The sequence below is a fragment of the Lepisosteus oculatus genome, chromosome 2 (genome assembly GCF_040954835.1).
Source record: "Lepisosteus oculatus isolate fLepOcu1 chromosome 2, fLepOcu1.hap2, whole genome shotgun sequence".
Lineage (NCBI taxonomy): Eukaryota > Metazoa > Chordata > Actinopteri > Semionotiformes > Lepisosteidae > Lepisosteus > Lepisosteus oculatus.
The window spans coordinates 14,967,027-14,994,596 of record NC_090697.1 but is presented as its reverse complement, the minus strand read 5'-3'; the positions used below and the strand labels follow the sequence as shown (position 1 = coordinate 14,994,596).

The 27,570-nt window shown below is 35.5% G+C and overlaps 1 protein-coding gene across 14 annotated transcripts in view; it reads right to left on the bottom strand.

Moving 5' to 3' along the window:
* Window positions 1-24,808, bottom strand: part of LOC102691457 (myelin transcription factor 1-like protein) — a 163,318-nt gene extending 138,510 nt beyond the window's left edge. For 5 of the 14 annotated variants that reach the window (XM_015358135.2, XM_015358193.2, XM_015358198.2 and 2 more), the window contains exon 1: window positions 20,239-20,591. In XM_015358135.2, the coding sequence (XP_015213621.1) occupies window positions 20,239-20,289 (51 nt within the window). In that variant the 5' untranslated portion in view covers window positions 20,290-20,591. Of the gene's footprint in view, window positions 1-19,956; window positions 20,071-20,238; window positions 20,592-20,655; window positions 20,945-24,522 lie in introns of those variants that run through there. The other 9 variants (XM_015358167.2, XM_015358203.2, XM_015358175.2 and 6 more) reach the window with 7 other exon arrangements.
* Window positions 24,809-27,570: the final 2,762 nt, after the last annotated feature.

Here is a 27,570-nt window from a genome sequence, read left to right as displayed (position 1 = left end):
CTGGGGAAGGAAACTGTAGCAGATAGAGGAAACCTACAATGAACACATTGTACACCCCAGGTCCAGAATTGAACTCAGGACCCCAGCACCCCAAGGCAGCAATGCGGACCATTGTACTGGTGTGCCATTAATCCTCTGTATGAATTATTTGTTAAAAATATAAAAATCTCCAATGTGAACGAAAAAAACAAAGAGCACCAGACATGCTATTATTTTAGCTATGCAATAGCCCTTTAAGAGTGCAGTCAATTAAATGTTGATATATAAATGGAGACATTCTTTGAAGACAAAGGAAATATTAGTTACTTACAAACATTTAATTCATTGTAAAACTTTTGAAATTATGTGTTTTTTTCAGTGCACATTCCTATACCTACAGATTTGTAAATCGTATCCTTTAACATACCTCTGAAGCAGTGTTTTGTACAGCACTCGGTTGAATGTCTCTTCAAGTAAAATAAATCAAACTGGACTAACGACTGACTTGCTGGTTACAGGACTTGAGAGGCAGAATGACAAATCACAGGGTTGGGTGGGCTGAAGTAGATCCTGACAGAGCTGGCTTTGTGTTGTGGCTAGGTTTAAAAAAAATAAACAGGAATGTAGCTTTGCCACTGAAACTATGTCACTACGTCTCTCTCACTTTACAAATAACTAAATGAGACCGGTAAAGGGAATTCAAGGAGGTTCTTGATAACTGGGTCAAAGCTTTCACCATCAGAAGAGTCTAGCTGGTTGGCTACAGTCTAAAGAGCAACCTCCTGACCCATGATGTGTTTCTAGATTTAAATGTCTTGTGTTCCTTGTCAGAGCAAGCCACCTTAAACAGCTAATTACATTATTTCCTCCCTTCATATCGAGTTAAGCTTCCATGCTTCATTTCTTCATTGACTCCACACAGGTGATATCTTTCCTAAACATTTACTATCACATTTCTAATTCATGATAGTACCATGTTCTTCCTGTATTGTAGTTTTCCCACCATACTTTAGGGCTGCAAGTATTTGTCTGTAATACCTTAGATTTCATCAGTGTCAATGAAATTAAAAGGGAAGATGTTTATTTTAATGTGTACGTGTAATTGTTAAAGTGAACAGAATTATCAGTGCATAATAAACTTGGCACTTGGAAAGATCTTGGTAGAGTAAAGCAACACTGTGATTCACTGATCAGCAACTAGGAGGCTAATGAGATATGAAGAGCCCTGTTTTGAACTTCCTCACTTCTGAGAGTAGATGGACACATTCGTTAAGAATTTCAGAGCTTTGAAATTCACAGATTTACTTTTGCAACATGGCAAAAAAGAAATACAACATTGTTATGCCAGCTACTGTCATTGCTTTTCTTCGGAAGCACCCCAGCAGAGGCACGGATCCAAGACCATCAAGAGCCCAGTTAGTGGAATGATTCCTCCAGACGAGATCATAAGAGAAGAAGATGTTCTATATTTGCCGCCCCTGTTCTGGCAACTGCAATGAAGTGCATGTTAACACTCAATCAGACAAATAGGTTTGGAGACTGGCACTAACCAGCCATCTGAATTAAGTGCTCTGCATTATAATTTAATCCATGAAACATGTGCCATATTTCAGGTATAATAGGAGGCAAAGTATGCAAAACATGAGTTTTCGGTGATATAACTAAAGAACAGAATGCCAAATCCTTTTGCTTGGGTTTATGTACAGTAGCTTCACAACAGTGTCGTTTATTCAGTCTTTATTAAATCCTCTTTTAGCAACAAGCCTTGACATCACTGAGACCTCCAGCATGTGATACTCCTTCATAAACTGTAAGAAACCAAATTGTGCTTCATAGAGTGTCACTGTATTTCAGTTTTGTGATTATATTATGCTACTTGAACCTTCTGGTTTCTGTGAAATGCACAATAACCAGTAAAATACATCTGCTCAAAACCTTTCTTAAACAGAATATTTTTCCTTAACTATTTGCCCTAGGAAGCCTAAATGAGCTTCCTAGTGTATCTACAGTAACAGAAGCAAAATTAGAAGTTTTTTTTTAATAGTATATTTATTTGTTTATTTATTATTATTATTGCTTTAGCTTAATCTTCCAATACATGAAAAAGAAGTTAGAAATATTCCATATGTATAATTTAAAATACACATTTTATTGTAAGAATCACAATCATAGAAGCAAACAAAGCAACTTTTAATTTGAACTTGATTCCTAATTTTCATCTTGAAATAACTGACAAGGAAAAATTTAGGTAATGAATGTCAAAATGCTTGTCTTGGCAAATCATTGCCAAGGCATTCCACCATACAGCGCACACACATGAAGTTTTAGAAATGAACATTACTAAACTCATACTGTCTCTCCATGTCCCACATACCTCAATTTCCAAAAAGCACAATATATACAGTAGATGTTTTAAGCTGTACTAAACAATCTAAAATATTTTTAACCCATAGGTCAACCACAGCCCAGAATTGCCTATGAATGATGTGTTTACATCTCCATTAAGCAGTTCAGTATAATGTGTCAATGTGTCAACACAGTCAAAGCACTTTGTTTTATATTGGGATGCTATCAGGAGTACAGTATCTCCTTTAACTGCAGCAATACAAATATTACAAAACAAACAAAAGCATATACTGTATAATATAAACTACAAACAAGGCAAAGTGAACACAAAAACATCCTGTACTGTCATGGACATGTGTGGATGGATACTAAATCATTTTGCTTTATGTTAGCTATTCAGTTCTTAATAGAATGGCACTTAACAGCACCACAGTATAAGCATTTACCCAAAATATCTCCTCCAGCCATGCTGCTACAGTCACTACTGTTGAACATGCCACAGAGTATTTGAGTATAAAAAAATGTTTGATTGATCCATTATTTTATTGCACATGGGAAGGCTAAAGCAAAATTAGAAAACACTGGTAAAACTAAATGTTATTTTTTCATAATTTATGATAAAGGATCCATCCCTATAGTTTGTTCTTCCCTCTCCTTCATCACTGCATAATATTAATCTTCATCATCCAATTATAGGAATTACTGTCTTACCATCATTTTATTGGTGTGATGACATACATTTCCAAATTTATTTACAGTATGATAAAGAACTCACTTATACCACTCAAAAGGCTTTCTGGAAAATAAGGTGACTGGCATTTTGGTCATATGTATGAACATAAAGTGACAGATGATTTTTGGCTCACAAGTGCAGTAATTTTAATCAGTCTTTTCACAGTTCATTGGAAATTCATGGCTCCCCTTTAAAATCATTGTTTCTGAATATTATCAGCTACAAGCAGCACAAACACTAATTATAAATGCAAAGTATTTTAGGAAGCTTTCCTGCCTGTTTAAAATGAAACATGACAGGACTGTAAATACGCACAAAGATACAGTATATATATATATCTTACGCACATCTCTGTATGTACAGTATGTACTGAATAAAAAAACAATATTTAATTTGTATTATTATTCTGTAATTGGGTTGTTAGTGTGGTAAGCGTATATACTTCCAATCCCAAATTCTCATACACAAGGTCTGGATTAATATTCATATCAGAATAATGGACAAAGCAAAAGCCTTTTTCTAAAAGTTTGTTTTTAGAATTAATGGTTTTATTGGTTGATTCTACTGTATGAAGTTCTGTTAGCTTATGAGAAAAAGTATCTGTGTTACTGTATGTCCACCTGTATGTGCTGAATTTTCCCCACACTGCTTTTCCAATACCCAAAGACTCATCTTTGAATTTCAAGTGACTTGAATACAAGACAATATAAATACCTTCTATATTGGATAAGTGATTTCTGATTCTATTGCCTATTTATAAGACAAGACTGTGAGCAAGGTTAATAGCTCAGCAATCAAGTTATAAGGCTACATAGAGAAAGTTGTACAAACTTGTTATTCTTGAAGAGTAAACTGAGTGGATGCATTTAATGAGTGGATGCATTTACTTATACATAGACAACCTTGTTAAGTTCTTTATTATGTGTCAAAATGGATTCCCAAGCTGCATCCAACAATGAATACTTATTTAAATTGTCCAACATGTCAATGGTTCCATAATACCATAGGCATTTTCATCAATTTGGCACAAACAAAACTTAAAAAGTGCATTTTAGAGTGCTGTGTTATCCTAAAATGATGCAACAGGTATAGCTGTTGGGGGTGGAGTGGTGGTTCTGTGGCTATGGATCTGTGCGTGTGGCTGGAAGGTTGCTGGTTCAAATCCTACTCTGTTGGGCCCCTGAGCAAACCCCTTAACCCCAACTGCTCCAAGTGTGCTGTACAATAGCTGACCCTACACTCTGTCCCAGGTGTCTTTCCCTGTTTGTGTCTCATGGAGAGCAAGCTGGGGTATGTGAAAAGATGAATTCCAAATGCAAGAAATTGTGTAGGGCTAATAAAGTTGTTATCTTTAGAGTTTAGCATGGGCAGGATGGCATGGCCCTCTGATCAGGTCAAGTGATCTTATTGGCCATTCCGTGTATCTTAATTGTTCCCTGTTCATGGTCAGCCAACACTAAAAAAGAAGTCTGGGGCAATTATAATATCAGGCAAAGGATTTCATCATGACACCTCACAGCATTAAGCATGACATTTTGAACTTGGAGTATCTTCTCCCATATACGGATTCCAGGCCACCATATGTCAGAAATGTGGTATTGTGTTCAACAAGGTTATTTGGAAAGGAACATTAGTCTTGTCAACTTCAGAGCCCGAGCCTTCTTTGTTAGATTCACTGGATTCACAGTGAAACAAACAAGTAGCCAATCAGTCATTTTTAACCTGATGTGATACCTACTGTAGCTGCTGGTTGCTTCAGGGTGTCAGACATAATGTACAGTATGTGGATTCATGCTCTCTAGGACTTCTTATCAGTCTCACAAAACCAACTATGAACAACATACATTTACATACATACAACATTTGTAATGTACTGTCTACATTGTCAACAGTTGTCTGCTGTACTGTGTGTGTCCCAAGAGATCAGCGCGATTCAGAATTCCAATGTACGGGTATGGCAATAAACTACTCTCTACTCTATATGTAGAATATCTAGCCATTGTTACATAATGAAGGTTATTTCTCTTTTGGATGTTGTTCCCATCTTTTGAATATGAAAGTTGAGCAGATACAGTATGACTCACTTTGAAAATAGCAATATTTTCAAAGGAAGAATCAGTGTTACTGGTTTGGTGTGAACTACATAAAAAGGAGATAGTGTGTCAATGACCGAGTAACAATGTGCTTTCCATGTCATTTTTTTATAGAAAATGAATGTTTCAGTATATATACTGTATTTTATCTTTTTGTGCAAGAATACCTTTTCTCTTTTTTAAATTGAAATGACAATTTAAATATACTATTTCAACATACAGTAGGTTGCTACAGGGCACAAATTAATTTGAGCAAAGGTGCTCATCGATCATATAATATATTTTAGTAAAAGTAACATATGAATACTGTATTTTTTATTTAAATATACTTTTTACTGTATAAATAATGTAAATGTGTAATGGACAATATTGTGATATACTGTAATAATTAGAAGAACTAAAATAATTCTTATTGTAGAGAATCCTAAGCTTTATACAGTATGTATCAGAGGTTAGTAGCATGCAATAAAATTTACACATCCTTTGGCAAAGCTGCTCAGTTAAAATGTGCATAAAGATAAAATGGCAGTTTTAATTGGTAGTCCTAAATATTATACCATTCATAAACATTTATGAAATACTGGTACTGTAAGCTGATCAATAGTCTTGGTTGTTATGACTAAAATGCTGGAAAAGCTGTATGTCAGGCAACGTTTGATATTTTCACAGAATCAATATAAGGCACATTCCACTACTTTGTACATTAGACGAAATAATTCTTTTCAAAGTAGTGTAATGAAACAAGACGTAACAGGCTTTTTTTTAAATTAAACTTTTAAACAGTTGTATTCATATAAAAATACAATATAATTTGTTGCCACTTATACTGTATAACAGTTTTTTTTGCTGTTTATCGGTGTTTTAGATTTTCCATTTGGCAAAAAACTGTATATTGCAGAATTCTTCCTGCACATTATTACCTAACAAAGTTTTAATGGGAACCAAACCAAAATCCTATTTGAAGGGGTACTTATTGGATTTATCACAAAATCTATATTATTGTGTTTCTTATTTTGGGATATTCTTTCTTCTTGCTTGTTTCTCAACTTCTTATTTCCTTAAGTGTTTCCTGGTTTGCTGTAAAAGGCAAACACTACCATATAAGTTAATAATAATTTATTCTATGCATCGTTTTAAACAATTTTGTAGGAAACAAACTGTTAAACAGAAGTTTTAGAAGGTGAATTCATGTGAAGGCAATATCTTTGGGGAATTGTTATACAGTTAATCAATCTTAACATTGCTCTTCATTTTCTGTAAGTTATTGTCGGCATGTCCTAGCGATGTCTTTAATATCACAATATGTCAGTATTCATTGAGATGTATTTGCTTTGTTGATATGTACATTACATACTTTGTATGTAGTTTATTTTGATATGAACATTGGTTTGGAGATCACTTGATCACTTTTTTCACATGACAGTGGGATAGCATTATAGACTGAACGTTTTTCTCTAGACTACACTAGAACTGTAGATTTCGAATGCCAGAGTAAAACTGGCAAGTGTATCCGAGGCTGAGTGGTCTGTTTCCTTTTTAAATACCAGAGATCCAGCATTCATGTTCTTGTTTCACAATAACAAAATAAACTAGGGCCTTAGTAGTATCATAAGGGCAAGCTTGTGTGCCTTCAGTTCTGGCATCCTGGCAAAACTCCAGTACCAAGTTTGTTTTGGTAGCAACTATCAATCTGACAAAAACATGTTCTTCTTTTCAAAAGGAGGAAGTTCCTGACTGGGAATAAAAATTCGAAATAAGAAAAAGAATACGGGTCACATTTTCCCTTCTGAATTATTTTTATCAGTTACAAATCTACCAAGCGCACAATAAAGGCTATCATAATTGCATGAGTAATCTTGACATTTTATTTATTAACTGCAATGTTCAGCTAGACATCTGGTTAACTGGGAGCTGGTGAAAGAGGATAGAGAGGAGGAAAGAATGGGAAACACCAACCACTGTGTTTAAATTTAACCAATTACGGATATTTTGTCATGCTGAACTTTCTTTACTAAGTCACATCACCTATAGGTGGTTGGTAAACAGACAATGATACAAATCGATGCAGTAATGATTTTGAAATTAAGACAGACTTGTCTCAGAAGAAGACTTGACCTCTCATTAAGGAGAAAAATTATCCCCACACCATTTCAAATTGGAATGAGCAAAAACTAATTAATGAAGGCTGTTTATATTTATTAGATAAATACTAGCAAATTTTAAATCTGTACCAAACCTCTAAAATTGGTTATAGACAGTCATTGTGTCTTTTATGAAAGATTTTAGCAAAGTAACACATGAGAAATATACTCATGTATTCAGTAAATAAAATTGCAGAGTTTATTTGTTATCCCACGTTTGCATGGGTTTTCTCTGGATGCTCCAGTTTTCTTGCACAGTCTAAAGACATACTGGAAGGTTAATTGGATCAACTGGCCCTGGTGTGAGTGTGAGCATGTTTGTGTCTGTGTGTGCCCTGAGATGGACTGGTGTCCCGTCCAGGGTATATCCTGCCTTGTGCCCATTGATTAACAAGATAGGCTTCAGCTCCCCCACAACCCTGTATTGGATAAAGTGGTTAGAAAATGGATCAATGAATGGAGTAAGCATGGGTAAAAGATAGTTTATAGGTTCATTATATCTTAACAAGGTTTGAGTGTAATTGGAAAGATAACCAAACATGTTAATTGTTTTCTTGTTTAGTAATCCCGCAATTCAGCATTCTGACATTAAGGTGAATCTGTTCAATACCTGTGCAGGAATGCAAAATCATTCTGATTTTGCTTTAGTGATCAAAGGAAATGTATGGAGTCATGCACTGCGTTATTCTTGGAGTAGAGGCTAATCTTCTTTCTTAGTGTGTCCTCCTATATGGAATAAATGGCTTTGAACTCCTACATTAGCCTGTTTAATCTAATTTTGGAATGAATTACCAATCATTAACCATCCTATAACACATTTCTAACAGTTCTGGTTGTGTGGCAGGTGATTGAGTCTTTTCCTGTCACGCGGTACATGAAAGTGTCTCTTTGTTCTCCTGGTGGAATTCGGGAGAAGGTCAGATGCTTATCTAGCCTGCGTCCACACTCCTATGTATAAATATATAAATATATATCTTGCCTACTGAACTTCCCTATGCACATCTGTCTCACATTCCTCCTGCCACTGATTGATTTCTTATGAACATGAACATGAGGGGGAGATTTTGTCGACCTCATCCTACAGTTAGGTTGCCATTCCCTCAGCTAGATGAGTTACTCCAAACATACATTTCATCACCATATCGCACTTATTAGTACTACTGGTTTTTGAGTTTACATTGACACTGTGTTGTACATTTGTTTAAGACTTTGAGCTTGTAGTTGTATTAGATTTGCATGAACATAATAAAAGGCATGTTAATTTCAGCAACAAAAATGTACCCACACATTTATTGATATTGAGTTTTCTAATTTGTGAAATTATATTTTCATTTGTGAAGTGACCAGCAAATATTCAAAAGGTTAACTGTGGAACAGTACCAGTGATATTAAATACTCTATCATGGGAATGCCTTTATTGAGACAACAATTTAAAAAATATGGATGTTATTTCACAACATGTATTTTTAGCATACTATTTTAGCAAGCAATTTACTAAAAGATTTGAGCAGATGGAAAAATTAGGTCGGACAAGAGTGAGACAACATTATCATTTTGTTGAAAACATAACAAACGATGTAGAGGGAATCAAGCATTGAAGGATTCTGGGGAGGAACTTTCTTTTCTTGACAATAGATGCATGGACAGAAGTACGTTAAGTTAATGTGCTACAGCATGGTTTATGAAGGATTACGTTTACAGGATTGAGACTGCTGGGTCTCAATCCTGTAAAATAGACACACATATTAAGCATGACCAAATATAAATAAAGTGGACATGACTCCTGCTTTTTAATTGATTGGGAGATATTCCTGCAACTCAGAGTCAGCTGTACTGTAAAATTCCTGTGTATGTTTGTTAAAACTGTGAGTGTTGGTTGTTGGATATTGCTTTATGTCTTCTGCCCTATATACAATTCCCATATGCACTCAGACCCACAGTGGCAAAAAGGAGAAAGAGCACAAGAGCACAGACAAAGATGAGTGAGCTATATTGCACGGGAGTGAGAGAAGGTAGAGGTAGCTACAGAAAGTAGGACAACAAAACACTTTATCTAAGACGTTCACAATTTACCTTAGAACTGCTGAATCAACTGGGCTATACATCTCCTCCTTTTGCACTACTTGAATGTTAGGGAAAAAAAAGTTGTTTTAGATGTGGGATTGAGACCTACTCTATCAAGTGGTGATCTTGAATACAGATTAATAGGCTAATAAAGGTGAGACGTGGTCAGCATTTGGATAGGAAACGTCTAGGGATAATCTAGTCTGGTGAATTATTCGCAATATTTCATCACCCCTACAGTACCTCAAGCTGTGAAATACTGTACAAAAAGAGTTTTGTGGAAATATAAAATAGGTTAAGTTAAAGACATGAGCTTGTTTAATGGGAATAATCATTGTAAAGGTATGGAGAAACATATCTGCTCTGTGGTTTTTGTCGCATATTAAATATAGTGGATTCTTATAACTTTTGGGACAATGCACAGATATACTTGTATCCCTCAACATGCATGCCATAATAACGGTTGTTCCATTTTGAGAAATAGACATATTTCTGACCAGACTGTCTAGGTCTAGCCTAGATAAGCTTTTGTTTTAACTATTTCTGAGGCTGTTCAACATCAAGAAAAAAACATCACACATGACCTTATTTTCTACAAACAAAATGGAACTAAGAATTTTATAGTGCTGAAATGTTTAAAAGGTTAATCTCTAACCTCTTACTTCCTGTAATCTTGTAATCTGCATTTACATACTGTACAACCTGCACAATGGAAGTGGCTACAATGGCCCCAGTCACTGGAAATGTCCCAGTTTTACCCCATGCTGTCCTCAGACTTAAGACTGCCTGCTAGCACTCTTTGGTTCAGTTCCAGGGTTTCCAAGGATACTTTCCTCTCCCAGCCAATTATAGCTGCTTTTACATCTCTGCTGATTTTGATTTAAATGTCTCTCTCTGTGCTTAAAAAAAGCATGTCTGATTACATCAGACTGAGCTTTTCATTTGCAAGGTTCATACTTTCCCTAAATGTCTAAATCACACCCTTTCAGCCAAGGGCTCCCCAGTTCTGGTCCTGGAGGGCCAGTGTGTGTCTGCAGGTTTTCTGTCTCTTTAAAGCAGCAGCACCTCAAGAGCTGGGAGAAGCTGGTTCAATTAAAACAATAATGAGAGCACAGCTGGATTGAAAACCTATGGACACAGCAGCTCTCCAGGACAAGGATGGGGACCTCTGCTCGAGATAGATTGTTAGTGTTTAGATCTTAAATTGATCAACTTGTGATTCCATAGCAAGCCAAACACCTTTGCTTTATTTAGTAAGACTGAGACTAACACCAGGACTCACACTAAAACTAAGACTAAGAATTTGATATACATTCTAAATTATATTTTGATTTTGTTTACGGAAAAATTACGATATAACAGATTATGTATTTTTTTAGAAAGAATACAACTATGCAATGTGAATTTATTGGTACAACAGGCAGGTTGTTTTATTTTTTTGTCTTCTTAATGATTGTCTTTGTGAATGAGGTTGCTATATGTATTCATATAGTATGCACTCTAGATCTCTTTACAGAAATGTATTTATGTAAATGATCTGATTGTTTTGTACCAAATAGTAATTGTATGTTTCATGCAGCATGGCTATATAGTCTATCTTTAACAATGTTACAGGACATAAAATATGCTCAGGTGCCATTTGAAAAGGTACATCTGAAGAGCTGAAAAGGGTATCAGGTCACTGTAAGTGGCAGTCACTAGTATAAACTGTATTTTCTAAACAAAAAGCTTCAAATTTAACCCAGGGGTTCTGTGGAATTGCCTCTAGACCAACAATAAACACTTAAAAATAAACTTAATATTTTCTCAAATGATGATGAGAAAAATCTGTTGATCAGAACAAAAATTTAGTTTTCCACCAAATCCTGAAAGGTAGCATCAGTGCAGTGCAAAGTTTTGTCATCCTTCATTAAGAGCCATCAGAAAGAATCACTCTAATTAGAAGCAGTGATACTTGTGTGTTTTGTCACTTTGTGTCTACTGCCTAACCAAACTAATGATGGCTGGTGAAGATTAGATGATACACAAGAAAATCATTTTGCGCTCAACATTAAATGTGGTACACAGTTACACAGTAATGAAACTTTTAGAGTGAAGGAAATTTGGCAATGTCAGGACAGAGAAACTAGTTGACAATGCTTTTGTTGCAATGAGAAAAAAATGGCCAAACTACATGGTAAAATATTAATGAAAGTGACTGTTTACATAAAAGCTAAATAGTGTAGTAAAGATCATAATACAAGCAGGTGTAGAAGTTATTAATAGGGCGATAGCTAATACTGCACAACTGTACATGGGCTAAGACATTTGTCTTTGTTTCTATTTTTGTGCTCCACAACATTATTGATAATAAATGCATCAAATTTACCTGTGACTTAATGCTAACATTTTGAAGATGATACACACAAAAAATGTAAGTACAATGTACCTTTGCCTAAAAATTCTAAATAATATTTACAGGTTAAACACAATCAATTTTGCAATGTATCACAATACATTAGATTTCTATAAGCTGTAAAATATTTGTCCAGTTATGATACTTATCAGGTACCAGTTAAACAGTGTGTTATTGACAAAATGTTATTACTGTGTTACTCATAGTTCTTACAGATATCAAAAGATATTTATAAATAAGAGCCACAAATTTTAAGACACCACAGTGATAAGGAATTTGTTCATCAATTCATTCTAATTTTCATTATTACACTGTCGCTAGTTTAGTTTCTTAATGTATTATTGAAAGACCTGAGATCATACAGTTTTTTTTTTTTCAGGCTAAGTAAACTCTGGTAAGGAAATAAATGCACACTGTCCAAGTTTTTAATACAGCTGTAAAGGTTAGGATTTGCAAAAGCACTGCTGAAAACAGTGTAGTTTCATACCACTAACAATTTATTGAACAAAAATCTGAGCTTAGCAGTATGTGCACTTTGTTTAAACTTTAGCTACAGTATATTAAAGTATACAAATTAGAGAAACATATCACATGGATTATGGACTAATATGTCATGCTCTCATTTAATGTGGTTCATGTTGGAAAATACATCACAACTCCTTAAGAATGGCAGCATACTTTGGCTATCAAATAGAATGCACGTGCCTGGAACGTGCCTGCTGCCAGCTGTATTGACACTGGGAATAGGTGGGGAGCAGACTAGACTGCTCTTCCTGCTTTATCGTGTACCAACAGACTCCCTTATAACTCATGCAAATTCTTATTTTTGACATTATTTGATTGCCACAATAAAATCATAGGTGAACATTCCTAGATGATTAATGCACTTCCAGACTTGTTATGCCATAAGGTAAGAGCATGCATTAATCACCTAGCCATACACTCACTCGATTTCCATTATGCGCCTTTTCAAAAGTTTAGATTGATTTTTAATTGGCCTGCAATAAAGCCTAAAATAGATCATGGTTTCACTAAAAGACAAGTACTGGAACTTGTACCTTAGACCAGTTTCTAGTTATTTGAGCCCAATTAAAAATATAATCAGTTGCTTTATTTTTAGCCATCACTTTTGTTGTGGCGGTTTTCTAACGCAGTTCTCCAGGGTGTGGCGATGCTTTTCACCCCCAAGTGATTCCAGAGCAATTCTTATACAGGAGTGCACACACTTCATCCACCACTGCAGTGCAGCACCCACCTGGGTGACACACGTCAGTCACTATGTGCCAGCAGTCCCACTACACAGCAAATCAGGTAAAGAAGTGAAATAATTCTAGCCTACCAGTACCATTTACAAAAATAATCTGATTTTCTTTGGAGGTCCCCAACCCAGTACGGACAAATCCCAGCCTTGTTTAGCTTCTGAAAACTGACAGAATCAAACTAGAAGTTGTTACTGCTGCTCAGTCTTCACCCAGTAAAGAACATCAGTTCTGGTGTTAAGAGTGTTAAGAGGGAATTAACAGTCCAAGTTTACAGATTTTATGAGGCTCCCCATAAAAGTTATGTTATGTTTCATATTAATGTTTTCAGCGTGTATCTGTTGATGATAGCAGGCCACGAGAAACTCATTTTACTGCAGCAATAATTATCTTTTTAATTCAAAGAAATACAGCAAATGTAAGCAAAAACTACTGAAATTGTATGTTTTCACATGCTATTTGAAATTATGTTGCTAAAAAAATCAACATTTTCAAATCTCTTAGAACAAAATATTTACAAGAGTATGTTCTTATTATTGATGTTATCATTAAAATGATAATATAATGTTATCAAGTGAATATCAGTTTTAAAATTGAAGTATATAATATTGTAGTTATGCAGCTGCTCATCACAGGCCTGGTTACCATGACAACAGAGTTCTCCCCTACGCCTGACCGGCGTTCACAGCTTTGCAGCTACTTGAACTTGTTCTGCTGCTTTTGCTGACCTGCGGCTGACTTCCTTTCTACGGACCTGTCGTATGCGTCTCCGGGGAGACTCTAGCCTGAGTCTCTAACCACTAACCTGGACACTCAACAACACCTTGAGAGTCCCAGGGTCCTACTGCGAGTTCTATGTAAACCATACACTTTGTCTATCAAAAGAGGCCACGGGACAGAAACCTACAGGAGCACTCTTATTTTATGTGGAATCCCCTCTGAGGTTATTTGAAGTACTGCTTGTGACTTCTGCTTCCGAAAAAATCTCTGAGCTCCCTGCCCAGACCAGTATACAGAGTACTGCATCTACTAATCCAGGGAAGACTTGATTAACCTCATGTAACAAAACATAACATCACTTTATTAGCCTTATACAATTTCTTGCATTAAGAATTCATCTTTTCGCATAGCCCACGTTGCTCTCCATGAGACACAGACAGGGAGAGAGAAGCTTGGGCTCAAAGCACAGGGTCAGCCATTGTACAGCACCCCTGGAGTAGTTGGGGTTAAGGGCCTTGCTCAGGGGCCCAACAGAGTAGGATTCCTCTGCCGGCCGAAGGATACGAACTGGCGACCTTCGAGCCAAAGGTGCAGATCCTTAGCCACAGAGCAAATGCAACGCCACCATTTCCATTGTTTCTTTCAGTGCTGCTGATGAACCCTAACTCAATGGCACTAGAACTACTTACAACTGAGAGTCTTTTCTCCTTTTCCTCATGGGTTAGACCAGAGCTCCTAACTGCTGGAGCTACTCGCTGGGGCTAACATTTTCTCCTGCCCTTTACCAGCCTGCCCTTGCTGCTATTCAGAGCTTCCTAGGTACCCTTAACAATTCGTCTGATTCAGCCTTCGCATGGCTTGTTAAACCATTGGGAACTCACAGTTCGTTGTTATCTCAACAAACCCCTAATGATAACTAATCTTCCTTGGTCTGATTCAACCCGCAAATAAACAGACCGACCAATGAGCATCAGCTGCAGCAGAGTGTTGCGCTGTTTATATGTGCAGCTCCATTGTTTGCAAATGTGTACACATAACCCACATGCACTCGTTTGCATGATCTCTCTATTATTCCTGATACTCTTGATTAACCCGTTTTGTATATCTCTCTAGACTCTCAATCTATGTAACCTCCCCTTGGAAGGGATATTTTATTTAATATCTATATGATTATACTAATTTAAGAGATTGAGTAAAAGGGGGACTGTGTCTTCAATTTGATTGAATAATCAAGTCCCTCTTGTTAAAGTGTTTTGTTTAAAGCTTTCAATATTGTAAAGAAAAATAAAACAATCATCACCATCCTGTTACCGTATGTTAAAGTATTCATAAAAAGAATATTATGAAGAGTACAGTGCCTCCTACTAAAAGAGGCAAGAAGATGTTTGACTTATTTTTCAGCATAGAAACAGCATACTTCAACTGAATACTAAAATCTCCTTTGTTTTGATGACATACTCTAGATCACTAACCCTATGAATATATATGAATGAAGATATGTTTCTACATAGTAAAATCTATAATATACAGTATATGACAGTACTAAAAGCAAGCCATTTACTGTAGGTACATGGTTATTTAAAGAGTGACACTCCCTTAATGAAATTATTTTTGAAGGCATACACTGGGGTGAGGCAGTGGCACAGTGCTTAGCAATTGCTGTCTCACATTACTGTGGCCCTGGGATAAGTTGTTGGGGTGCTACTGTATGTGCTTGGAGTTTGTATGTTCTCCCCACACTCTCATGGGCTTCCTCCAAATGCTCTGGTTTCTTCTCTCAGTCCAAAAACATATGGGTAGGTAACTATTTCCTGGGAAAAGTGGCCCTGCTGTCAGTGAGCGCATGTTTGCATGCCCTGAGATGGCAGGTGTCCCACCCAGGGTGTATCATGCCTCCCTCCCATTGCTTGCCAGCTCCCCTGCAGCCCTGATGGATGATATGCATGGTTCATCCCTATAAATTCATTTGGGAAGAACATGTTCTTGCTGAATAGAGAAGATTTCTTCTATTCTTTCATAATAATTCTTTTATAATAGAAGATTCTATTTTTTTTAAACTGGGCAACATTTCCAGTTTACTGGGACAATATTCTGCAGGGGAGAGAGATTTTAGCCAAGACCAGTCTCTTGTCACCCATCATATTCCTTCGTAGTATAAAGCCCCTGTAGATGATCACTAAACATAACACATTATAACACATTATTGTGCAAAACGGAAACATAGTTGTATGGAGAGGAGTGATGCTATCAATAACCCACAATATGGAGGGTACTTCGATTACAGGTCCAAGACCTACAGTACGAATACAGCACCCTATGCATAATAATTAAGTACTTAATTTTTCATTTATCATTAAAAAAAGTCAAATCTGGTAACACCATCCCTGGAATACTTTCTTTACAGTGTGCGTAAATAGATTAAAATTCTGTCCACAGCCCATCAGATATCTCCAATGATGAGAGAGCTAGAGACTATAATGAGATTTGTGGTGGGATTCTGAAGCTGAATTGATAAAAAGCTATTTTATAAGGAGAAATGATAATGGTGGATAAACTTTGTTTTCTAAAGAGTGCTTTGTGAACCTCTTGCATTTAACACATACACACAGTACAGTAGATTCAGGAGGCAGAACATTCACAATGCCTACCATTCTTGTTCCATACAAACTAATACCCTTTCCAGCACTCAGTGCTCAACATTCTTCCACCGGCATCATCGTTAGCGCACTTGCAAAACCTGTTGGCTTGTCTAGAGTTCAAAATCCTTCATCTTTATGGCCAAGGCTTTGTCTCACAGACCCAGTGGAAGGTCCTCAATGTCTCTTATTACATTCTGAGATACATTACATGCAGAGTATTTGCCTTTAACTCCCAAAACATGAAAGATTAGCAGATCTTGATTTATACTGTTAAAGTTTTTTTTAAAGAACATATTTAACTGAAGTTTATTTTAATAATACAAAATACGCTATGCATTGTATTGAGTAATTAAATTACTTGAAAAAATGATTCCATAATGATTCCATAGTCCAAATAAATTATCCAAACTTCAGAGAAACTCTTGTATTTATCTATTTGTTGAATTAGACCTTATGAGTACATGTATAATGAACTTCTATAATGTTTATTTTATTTTGTCAGGTCATAGGTCCGTCAAGCAATCTCTTTTAAGTTAATCTTTGTCAACAAAGGGGAGGGGGGATCCCATCGAAGGCTTGGAACATTAAAAAAATATGCAAACTACATGTTTCAGTGCTGTACTTTGTAACTTTTTAACAAAAATGTAAATCTGCATGTTTTGATTATGGTAATTGTGGTATACTGTAAAAAATTCAAAAACATGCCTTTTACTGCAAACAATAAATAATTATAGTTATGAATTGTTTTAAATTAAATATGAGTACATGAACAGCAGGGTAATTAAAATGTTAAATTATATGCTTGAAATCATAAAAAAATATTAAATGCTTTATCGATATACTATTGTACAACTGGAACAAAAAGCAAAATACTCAGTACTGGACTTGCTCATTGTGTCTGGTGTTCTACTTTCAACATTGTGCATAGGAAATGAGCACATTATTTAGGACCTTCTGAGGTTAAGAAACATAAAATAAGAAGATTATTTTAAAATATGCATACTGAGATATATTTGCTCTTCAATTACCTATTTAATTTAAAATACTGCATTGTTGCATGATAACTTTTCTAAGGAAAATTTGAATGCCATTCTAGATTTTCAGTCAGGGAAACAAACACACAGTGGCTGTATTAAGTAATTTCCACTGTTACTATGTAGTGGAAATCCTTTTTTTTTAATTCATAGCAAAGCTTCTGTAGGAGTCATGTATCAGTTAGATTAGATTCAATTTATTCATTGATATTAATAATAATCCTTTTCATGATCACCTTAAAAACAGAAATGTAAAATACTGCACAGTATATACTATGATTGCACACTATACTGTATGTCTACAGTAGTCCGATTTTAAAGTTTGGTGATCAATTTTTGATACAATAGTTTAATTTCATATGTATTGTGCGTTAAGGGCACTATGTACTGTCACTCCTCCAATATTCTAGTGGCAAACATTAAAATAAAAATGGCAATCCTGGTGTGCTACCATGATTGACTAATAATACAATACAGTTGTTTGGAATTGTTGCAGGTTTACAGTGTGTATTCTAAAGCAAATAAACAGTATGCTGTGTGCACAGGACTCTTCAATCAAACCAAAATATCAGCAATGCTAACAAAACATAAAGGAAACAGGGTTATTTTAAAAACGTCCATATAAAAAAGTCCAAAAGGAAAAAGGTTTAAAAAGTCTCTTAAAACTCTCTCAAAATTAAAATGCAGATTGAGTCCTTTTACTTTAGGAATCACTTCAAACTTTGTCATAATTGTTTAAATTCAATATGCAGCATTAATATAATATATGTATTTTATAGTATAGAGCACCTATATTAGTGCTGAAAATCAGCAAAGCAGAGCAAATGGTGTGAATATCTGTTTTAAAAAGTACATTGTATTGATAAAAAAAACCTTGCTGCATTATACACAATACAAAAGTCATCTGAATTTTCTTCAGCATTCTGTACAATATAGTATACTATCTACAGTATATTATATAGTATACTGTATAGTCTATATAAATTATACATTTATATAGTTTATTAGCATCTGCAAAGGAATGTTGGCTTCAATCATCACAATTTTAATAGTAGGCAAGTAATAATTCATGGAGGGGTTTAACAGTAATTCACTATGACAAAGATTGTTACCTAATACAATTCATGGGACTAACAATTACTGTATACTTGCTGAAAGGTGAATATTGATGAGCTCATTAATACTAAACTAGTACACAAAGATAAAGTAAGCTCTTTATTAACTTTTCTTTAACATACAGTACACTATATAAAATTAATTTAATTGTTTTTTCCACAATAATTGTAGAAGTGTCTGATTTAATATGTATTGTCTGTAAATCTGATATATTAAAATGAATATAGAAACATATACCAATCACAAAATTGACATTTTTATATGCATACATACAGTACAGCACATGCCTGCATCATATCCTTGGATTTCCTATTGCTAATTAAAAAAACAGATGTACTAATAAAAGAGGACAGGTTAACAAAAGCTCAAGAAAGACACCCCTTACATAAATAGGAAGAACAAAACATTAAAACTTTTAGCATATCCCTCAGTGCTGTTTTGAAAATTATTGCAAGATTATTTTTTTAAATACAGCCAATAAAATAACTGTTCTTATTAGTAAAGTGTTTATTAATTAAGGTTATTTTAATTGATCTTTTATTATATCTAGGATACTAGTCAACTAGATTCATAAGATATGAACTCTTGAGTAGAATATGGAATGAGAAAACATCACCATGGTCTGTTTAAAACTTTTACAGTAGAACTAAAAAATCTCCATGGTACATTACCCCCAAAGAAAATTGCTTTGACAATTATTAGTAGAATTAGCATAGATTAACTACAAGGAAGGAGTATTTTTTTTAAGGTAGATGCACATGACATTAGTAGACTCATTCTATTAGTAGACTCATAGAATGGTATACAATTCCAAAAAAGGGTTAGGGTGTTTACTTCAAACTAAAGTGTCATCTTTCACATCATGGTAAGAATAATGTACCGTGTTCACCCTTTATTTATACATACAGTACAGTGGCGTTTAATTACAACCATATCAATTAAAGCCCCAAAATGTTTCCGCAAGAGAAATAAAAGTGTTTTTTAATCCATTTCCACAGCCCAGCATCTTATACTTTTCCAGCTTCTCTAGATCAGAGCATCATGCCAGAAATAAAGGCCACTGAAAGGTGCTGAGTCTTCCAACAAGAAACAAATACAACACTCTTTTGGGAACTACGAGCACATTTTGCATGAATAAAAATAGATATATTGTTCTTATAACCTAACATTACACAGTGTTATAACAGAGACCCTTCCAAAAGGATATGCAACCTTTTGTTCTGAATCTGGTATTTAATTTATTTTTTAAATAATGCCTGCTCAAAAAACACCATTTTTGGTAGATACTGCTAGTAAATATGTGAATTAGACAGCACTAAAATAATGCACAATGCATCATGAACATTCCAAATCTTTTTTTACTATTAAGCTTTTCACAACAGACAGCTGCTGTATATACCTCCTAAAACCCACCAAAATAGAAAACCATGTATTTACCTTACACATACATTGCCCGGGAGAGAAACAAACAACAAAGAAGAAACACTGAAATGTCTAAGCATGCATCCTCATTTTGTTCCCACAGCTCCGCCAGTGTCTAGTAAGTCTTAAGGCTGATAGCATTCTCACTCTCTTTTTCCCTATCTCTCGTTTCTGCCTGCCTTCCATCTTGAGAAATAGCCCCCACCCCCCCCCACCCTGCCGCCACTTTCATTCTAAAAAAAAAACCCAAACAAACAGAAAAATGCACAAATGTAAACCACAAGAAAGCTCTCTCACCAGAGGAGAAAAATGGAAAATCCCACCAGCTGTAAATTTCAGTCTTCTCATAAACTTTTCACCTGGACGTCTTCTCTTTCTGTCACTGATCACTGTGAAGTTCACCCTTCAGCTGCACGCTATTTCTTTTTTTTTTTACGACATGAAGGGGGGAAAAAGGGGGGAAAAAGTACAGCTAATGGTTCCAGACAGGCTACCAATAGGCCTGAAGTACGATATAAAAATTAAAAGGGCGACACCAGTAAAGCGAGAACACAGCCAAGCACTGAGGCACTGATATGGCTGCTGAAGAGCAGCCTTTAAGGGAAGTGGCAGACAGAGAAACAAGGTTTGTATACGGAATGCATGAGGCATGAGCTCCCTCTGAGACTGGAGCACTGCAGCAGAACAAAATCAAGCAGCGCACTGCTGACTTACCCTTTCCAAGCTCACATCCTCAACTGGCATGTGAGACGTCCATGGACCCGGTCGAATGTTAATGAAGAAGCCCTGCACAACTGCTTTCTGTGCTGCAGGAGGGTTAAAGCAATCTAGGAATGCATTCCTTTTGCCTTTTGTTTGCTGATTTTGTTCTTTTTTTGTTCTTTCCTTCTCTCACTCTCTCTTTCTCTCTCCTACATTTCTACATTTATTCAGTGCTGTACACAGTCTGATGCTAACATCAGTTGTTCCCACAGGCCCCTGAATCTCTGGAGCAATGCATGTGTATCGTGTGCAGTGCTGTATTTAATGTAGTATCTGGGAAACTGAAATGTATAGAAATACAGAGAAACAAAACTCTTCTTATTCCTGCAGCTTCTACCTGCAGACTAAGCTTAAATAATAAAGCCACCTCTAGTTTATAGGAAATTGAACCAATTTAAACGCCATATTTATTTAAAAAGTATTGCTTTAAAAAAAATTCTTAAGGTTTTTTTTTCACAAACTCTAGGGAATCTGGAGAAAGATTACCGAGACTAAACTCAGGTAGTCAAATAGCCTTATCTGATGAATTAACTTAATATTTTAAACTAGGGCATGATATTGTACTTCACTATGTAAAAAGGGAGTTGTTTATTATTTAGATATTGTCTCTTTGTTCTTTTTTTGTTCACCATACCACACAGTTTATTGAATCACAGATGAAAAAAAAATAAACACACAAAATAAACTTTTTTTATTTAAAGCTATGCCAGGTGGGTATTCCTCTTCAATGGTGGATGAAATGCGTCTCAATCTAGCTGTAAAGTGTTTTGAGATATTTCCAAATGAAAAACACTATATATATACAGTACAAGAAATTGTACTATATTTACTAATTTTATATAGACAAGTGCAAATTATGTTATTGGGTTAATATATTGTTAGTAAATTAATGCTCTTTAAAATAAATTGCTCCCTTAAAACCTTTTTTTTTCATTGTGCATCTGTGTTTAAAATTGATATTTCTGACCAGGGCAGAACACTGAAACTTAAGGAAAGCATTCAACTTAGCCAAACAGTAGATACTTTATCTTATATTTATTAATGCTGTAAATGTATGTACAGGACAGTGTATATTCAATATAGTTGTACATAGTATTATTGTCATCAATACAACTCTTATTCTTGAATAAAAGTAACAGAAATGTAATTCAGTATTACATTTTGTACAATATCAAAGCCAGACTACAAATATTTAGAATATTCCCAAAGTATACTTATTTTAAAGTGCATGCAAAACTATTTAAACCTTTAGTTAAAAAGTACATTTCAAAACAATATTTTTATACAATAATGTGCAGATGTGCCTATGCATTTTAATATAAAAGTTTGTGAACAATTGCTTTTGAGTTGAAAGGTATTTTCAAGTATTATGTTTTATATGTATTACATATTAGATTTATTAGATTATATTTTATAATGGTGCAATGTACAGTAGCACTATGCAATATGTACTATTGCACTAAGATTAATACATTGTTCTCTTAGATTTTTATAAAATGAACTGTTCCTCTATGAAAACATTAAAAAATATATTTTCTATAAAGGTGCTTATAGGAATGATTAGCCATAGTGCAAAACACGTCTGAAACATTTCACTTAATTGCCAGATAACTTATTTCAAAACTACTGCCAGCAAAGACATTATAAATACCTGTGTTGTTTTTGGATATTTAAGACCTCTGCAGTGAATTATTGCAGTGATTTCAGGTGCATATTTAAATTGACATCAGTCACAAAACATGCTAAATTTTAAGACAAAGGGATTACAACATAAAATCAATCAATGGCTCTCTTAAAATTATTAGTAAATGTTTATAAAATGCAGATTTACCCAGCATGTTATTTATTCATAATGAAAACATATGAGTATTACTACTACTATCACCAATAATAATGACCAATTGTTCACTTAAACAGTGTCAGGATTCCAAATGGCAACAACATATTTGAATCTCTGAAACCAATGTTTTTATGACTAAAAAATAAGAACAATGTCCAAATCCTTTATTGATACACATTTATTTTCATAAGCATTTGCTTAATTATTGCAAAAAAAGTTCTCCCTGCACTCTTACACTGGTGTGCAGCTTCAGAAGCATTCTAAAAGTGAGTCATTTTCACTTTGCTTTTGCACTAGCAGGAAGTCAACCAGAGCTCAATGTAATTGCAAGTAGCAGTGGACAGCTCCTGGTGCTGAAAGCAATAGTAAGACAGAGCTCACATGTCGGGAACTGAAGTAAGCTTTGAAAATGCTCACAGTAAATGGACCAAGATGGCAAGCCCATAGACTGAACAGTACAATGGCAGCTGGCTACAAATCCGTCTATAATCACATTAATGAGATTAATCAGTGAATTAGCAGCAGTCAAATGTCAGAGTGGTGAAGAGAAATCTGAGCTTGGTAATTAACGTTTGGAAAATTGGCTAAATCACTTCTGTTGTTTGCAATTTGCAGGATACTCCCAATTTCATTTAAGCATGAAAATATTATATACATCTAGAAGTGGCCAAATAAAGTAAAGAAACTAGGTCAAATCCAACAAAAATCCATTTGTTTTTTTCCAAAATAAGTTAAATATAATTAATTAGTTGTGTTTTTAAGCATTTCCTTTCATTTATTCTGATAATACATAAATGCTTCATTTTCAATGTCTGACTTCTTATTTGGATTAAAATACTCATCATGAACTTGAAGAAATATTCCATCTTTGTGTTTATGTAGTAATGATGGTAAACTGATCTTAGTAAGCAAGAAGTATTACATTTGGCCAAAATACAAATTTACATTAAATGGTAAAGCTTTCCTTAAACGAAAAAACTTTTTAAATGTGAAAATATGATTTACAGTACCACAAACTGCAGCATAAAGTACTATAACACTGATAAGTTCAGAAAGTCTCCCATACCACTGATTCAACTCGACATAAATTCTCAAAGTCTTTCTAAAATACCAAAATACAAAAGAATAAAGGCATTAAAAGTATTGGAAGAGGAAAAAAAATATATCAACCCCATTTTACATTTTAAAGCAAGTCATTTGTGGTGCAGAGCAATAGGATGTTTTAATCAACATTAGTCAATATACAATGCAATGTATTTTATACTCAAATGCTATTTGCATACGAATGGTGCAGATTTGAAATATTTGTTAAATATTGAAAAACTTTAGTCAATAGGTACTCGCCCATTGTTATTATATCATTCTACCTTTAAAAGTTTACTCGGAAACTGCTTCACATTGCCGTCATTTAAGGTTGCATCACTGCAATTAATTCCTGTGCAACTCCTTTGCTATTGTATAGGCAATGAAATTTTAAAACAATCTGAACCCCCCAACATGAGTATCAAAACAGCAAAATATGAAACCACCACACTTATCTAAATATTCAAATTACATCTACAAAGTGTACAAAAATGCCACAAACCTCCACAGAAAAGCATTACTATATTGCAAACTTGCTTTTTGATGCATTTATGTTCAGAATATACAAAAAGACATTCTCCCACCTAATTATTACATCACTAAAACTTCATATAAGAGATTAGTAAAGTACTGTACATGCATTAAACACAAGACAAAGGTTTCGCATTTGCATTCACAGAACCTTTTCCTCCAGCTGAAGAAAGCCTAATGTCTGGCTTGAACTGTACAGAGCCACAGCTTCAGTACAACAATGCAACTTTCTGCCAGTAAATAGAGCAAAGACAACAGCACTCACAGTATTACAGAGAACATTGCAGATCCCACAGAATGAGCAAAAAACACGTTGTTAAGACCATGCTTTGATATAGAATAAAGAAAATTCAACTGGCACCCACCAAAAACTGAGATAAAATCAGGGGCTTCGAGCAGACTATGGGAAACACCTTTCTCTTCGCTTTGCAGAGGCTGAGGGGAAAAATGTCTTCCTGGCAGGAATGACAAATGCAGCACGATAGGCTAGCAGGCCTAAGGGATCTGTTTTACTTCCACATACATCCTCTAACACACGCACTCCCACTCATCCTCTCGATAGGCTTTTTTTTTCTCTCCACATCTTTTTTTTTCTTTACCAGCTCCAAATCCATGGCATATGACCTTCTGTTAAATAGATAAAAAAATTTGCTTATCAGTCATGCAAATGAGGCTGAATTCATTTTCCACAACAGATGGCCTCATAGATAATGATGATGGAAGAGAGAAAATTAAATGTCTCTTGCACGGTGGTCATGGCAACCGGGAGCAGAGTAATATCAATAATAAGTGCACTGCATAATAAGGTTGTCAGTCCTGTGAATCAAAGTCTCCAGTTAAATCAGGTAGAGATGTGAGTATAATTTTATTATTATTAAATAACTATTGTATTGTTATCTTTCCTTCTCCTTTTTTGTGGTAAGAAAGTATCCTTGTGTATTGTAAAACTAAGAATACTGCCACTGCTAGAATGTAATTTGGTTCTGTGGAGTACGACATTCCTGTTTTGAACTTGGTATGCATTGCTCTCTGTCTGCCCCTCTCTCGCACACGCTCTCTGTGATATGGAATGCTGCATTGATGCAATAGAAACACGCCTCAGGCTTCTCCACACTCCCTCCCAGGGGGCCATCCTGCAAAATGAATCAGCAGCCGTCCTGATCAAACTGATTAAAATGAAAATGGCAAGGCATACGTCTGGGCGGAACTACAGCACCACTTTCTCTGTCTGCCGTGTAAAAGCACTCAATATCACCCTCCTAATAAAGGCTTGATAGCGCTTCTGTGAGAAAGGGGCTCGGGTAAGGATTGCTCCTGTAGATCCATATTCCTGCTCTCTTTTGTTCAGAAAAAAAAAGATGACTTGGCCGATCTTTCTAGCCACCCAAACTGAAACAAAGGTGATCTTCTTTTTAGTTCTGTTTTGTCATTACGTTTTATTCATCAGTACTTAGTGAACAAAGAAATAGAAGAAATATAAAGAGTATAGAATCAGAGCCCTTTTTTCTCGTGCCTGACTAAATTGTTTTGAAGGCTACAGCAGTCTGCCCTATTTTCCCGTCTGGTTTCCCCTTAAATAATGCATCTGCGCAGACAAAAACACACATGTATTTTTAAGCATATACCTAGGGCAGAAGTCATGAGCAATGCAATCGGTGAGCCTTGGAAATTGGCATTCACAATCATGAAACAGCAATTAAATGGGGGATTTTAATATAAAATGAGACCTTTCTTAAATCAGCCTCGGTGAATAACAATGACCTTTTCAATACCTTCAATCACAATTTTTACCATAAAACTCCAACTTATCATCATTTTAGCTTGCCTTCTTTTTACAGTGCACAGATTTCATTGACAGCACAAAATCTACAGTCTGTTGCATTTTTTCACTTTTCTTTAAAAGAGGGTTTTCCTGAAAAATAAACCATATGACATCTTGTGAAGAGTCAGAAACAACAAGAAAGCGGTTTTAATTTTGTCTGCGGTTAATTGATATTTTTCGGCTCGCCTTTCCTTTCAGAACTCCAGCCCTGCTGGCGCAATGTGAATCAGAAACCAATAGAGCTACTCTAATGGAGGCTCAGCTCACAGAGCAGCTGCAGTCAGTCGTGCTCAAATAAACCCATACAGCTAATGACGTCTGTGCAGCTTTTCAGCTGATTGGACACTGCATCGGATGTTCAGTGAACCAAAGAATAAGAAACTGTACAGTCTGTGAAAAAAATGGCAGCTTTTGGTTCTCAGTCTGCAGGGTAGGTTGTCTGAGTCATTGGTGTCTAGGGCTGTGTTTAATTCTCTAAGGGCTACAAAACCACCAGAAAATGCAAAAAGTAAGCTATGTTATAGTTCAGGTCATCTACTGTAGCTCACCTAATATCCTGGCAGATATACAGTACATACTTCTAATAAAACTGTATCTGCTAGGATATACATGCTGCACTTATGTGTGTAAAGTAGTGAGACAGAGACATCTATAGAAAGCCAGCACAGTCATGCCTGAAATTAAATGCTAGTTTTATGCACTTACCTGCTTTTAATTTATTGCAAATTCTAGTCAGAGGTTGAATTGGCAGACAAGAGCAAAGAGTTACAATCCAGGCCCAGCCTACCCTAGATATCCTCCTAGATTTTTTCAAATGCAAGGCAGCTGGACCTTGCTGCTCTAGTGTTTTTAAAAGCAAAAAAAAATAATCAAAATACATTCAATCATACCTATTAATTATGTTCTGTCCAGGACCATGGAAGAATTGCAAGGTCAAGAAAACATACAGGTGCAGGATATGTTTTCTTTTTTTCCAGTAATCTATGTATTGATATTTGCTCTACTTGACAATTGCAGGTGTAACATCTTATGAAGCATTCTGTTATGCTAATTGTTTACAGTTACTGCTTACTAAACAAAATACATCTGTTTTCTCAACTCTATTTAATAAAGAAGAAGTGCATTATTCTGGTGCCCTCATGTGTACAATGTGCCACAAACACTGAGTTTCTTTAAAGACTTAATGAAAGACAAAAGACTACATTTCTCACATATGTAAATAATAGGAGTGTCACGATCGTCATCCCTCCTCTAGAGGGCGCTCTGGCCCTTTTGTGGTTGTTTCATTATCACGTACACCTGTCCCTGGATTCACCGTTATTTAAACCCGGTGCTCCGGAAGCTCGGGACTGTGCATTGGAAGTCAGATGCCCGGAGGCCCGCCTAGCATCAAACTGCCATACATCTGAGTCTCGAGGGCTTAGGCTTCTGGCATCCTGACCTAGCTGAGTACAGGACTCGGAGTGCCTGGCCTCATCAGTCTTTTTAAACTTCCTGTTCCTGTACCGGATCTCGCTCCAGAATTTAACCCTGTCTTGTCTTGGATGGATCATCCGGCTTTGGATTTTGGACTGCACCCGGATTTCCCGTT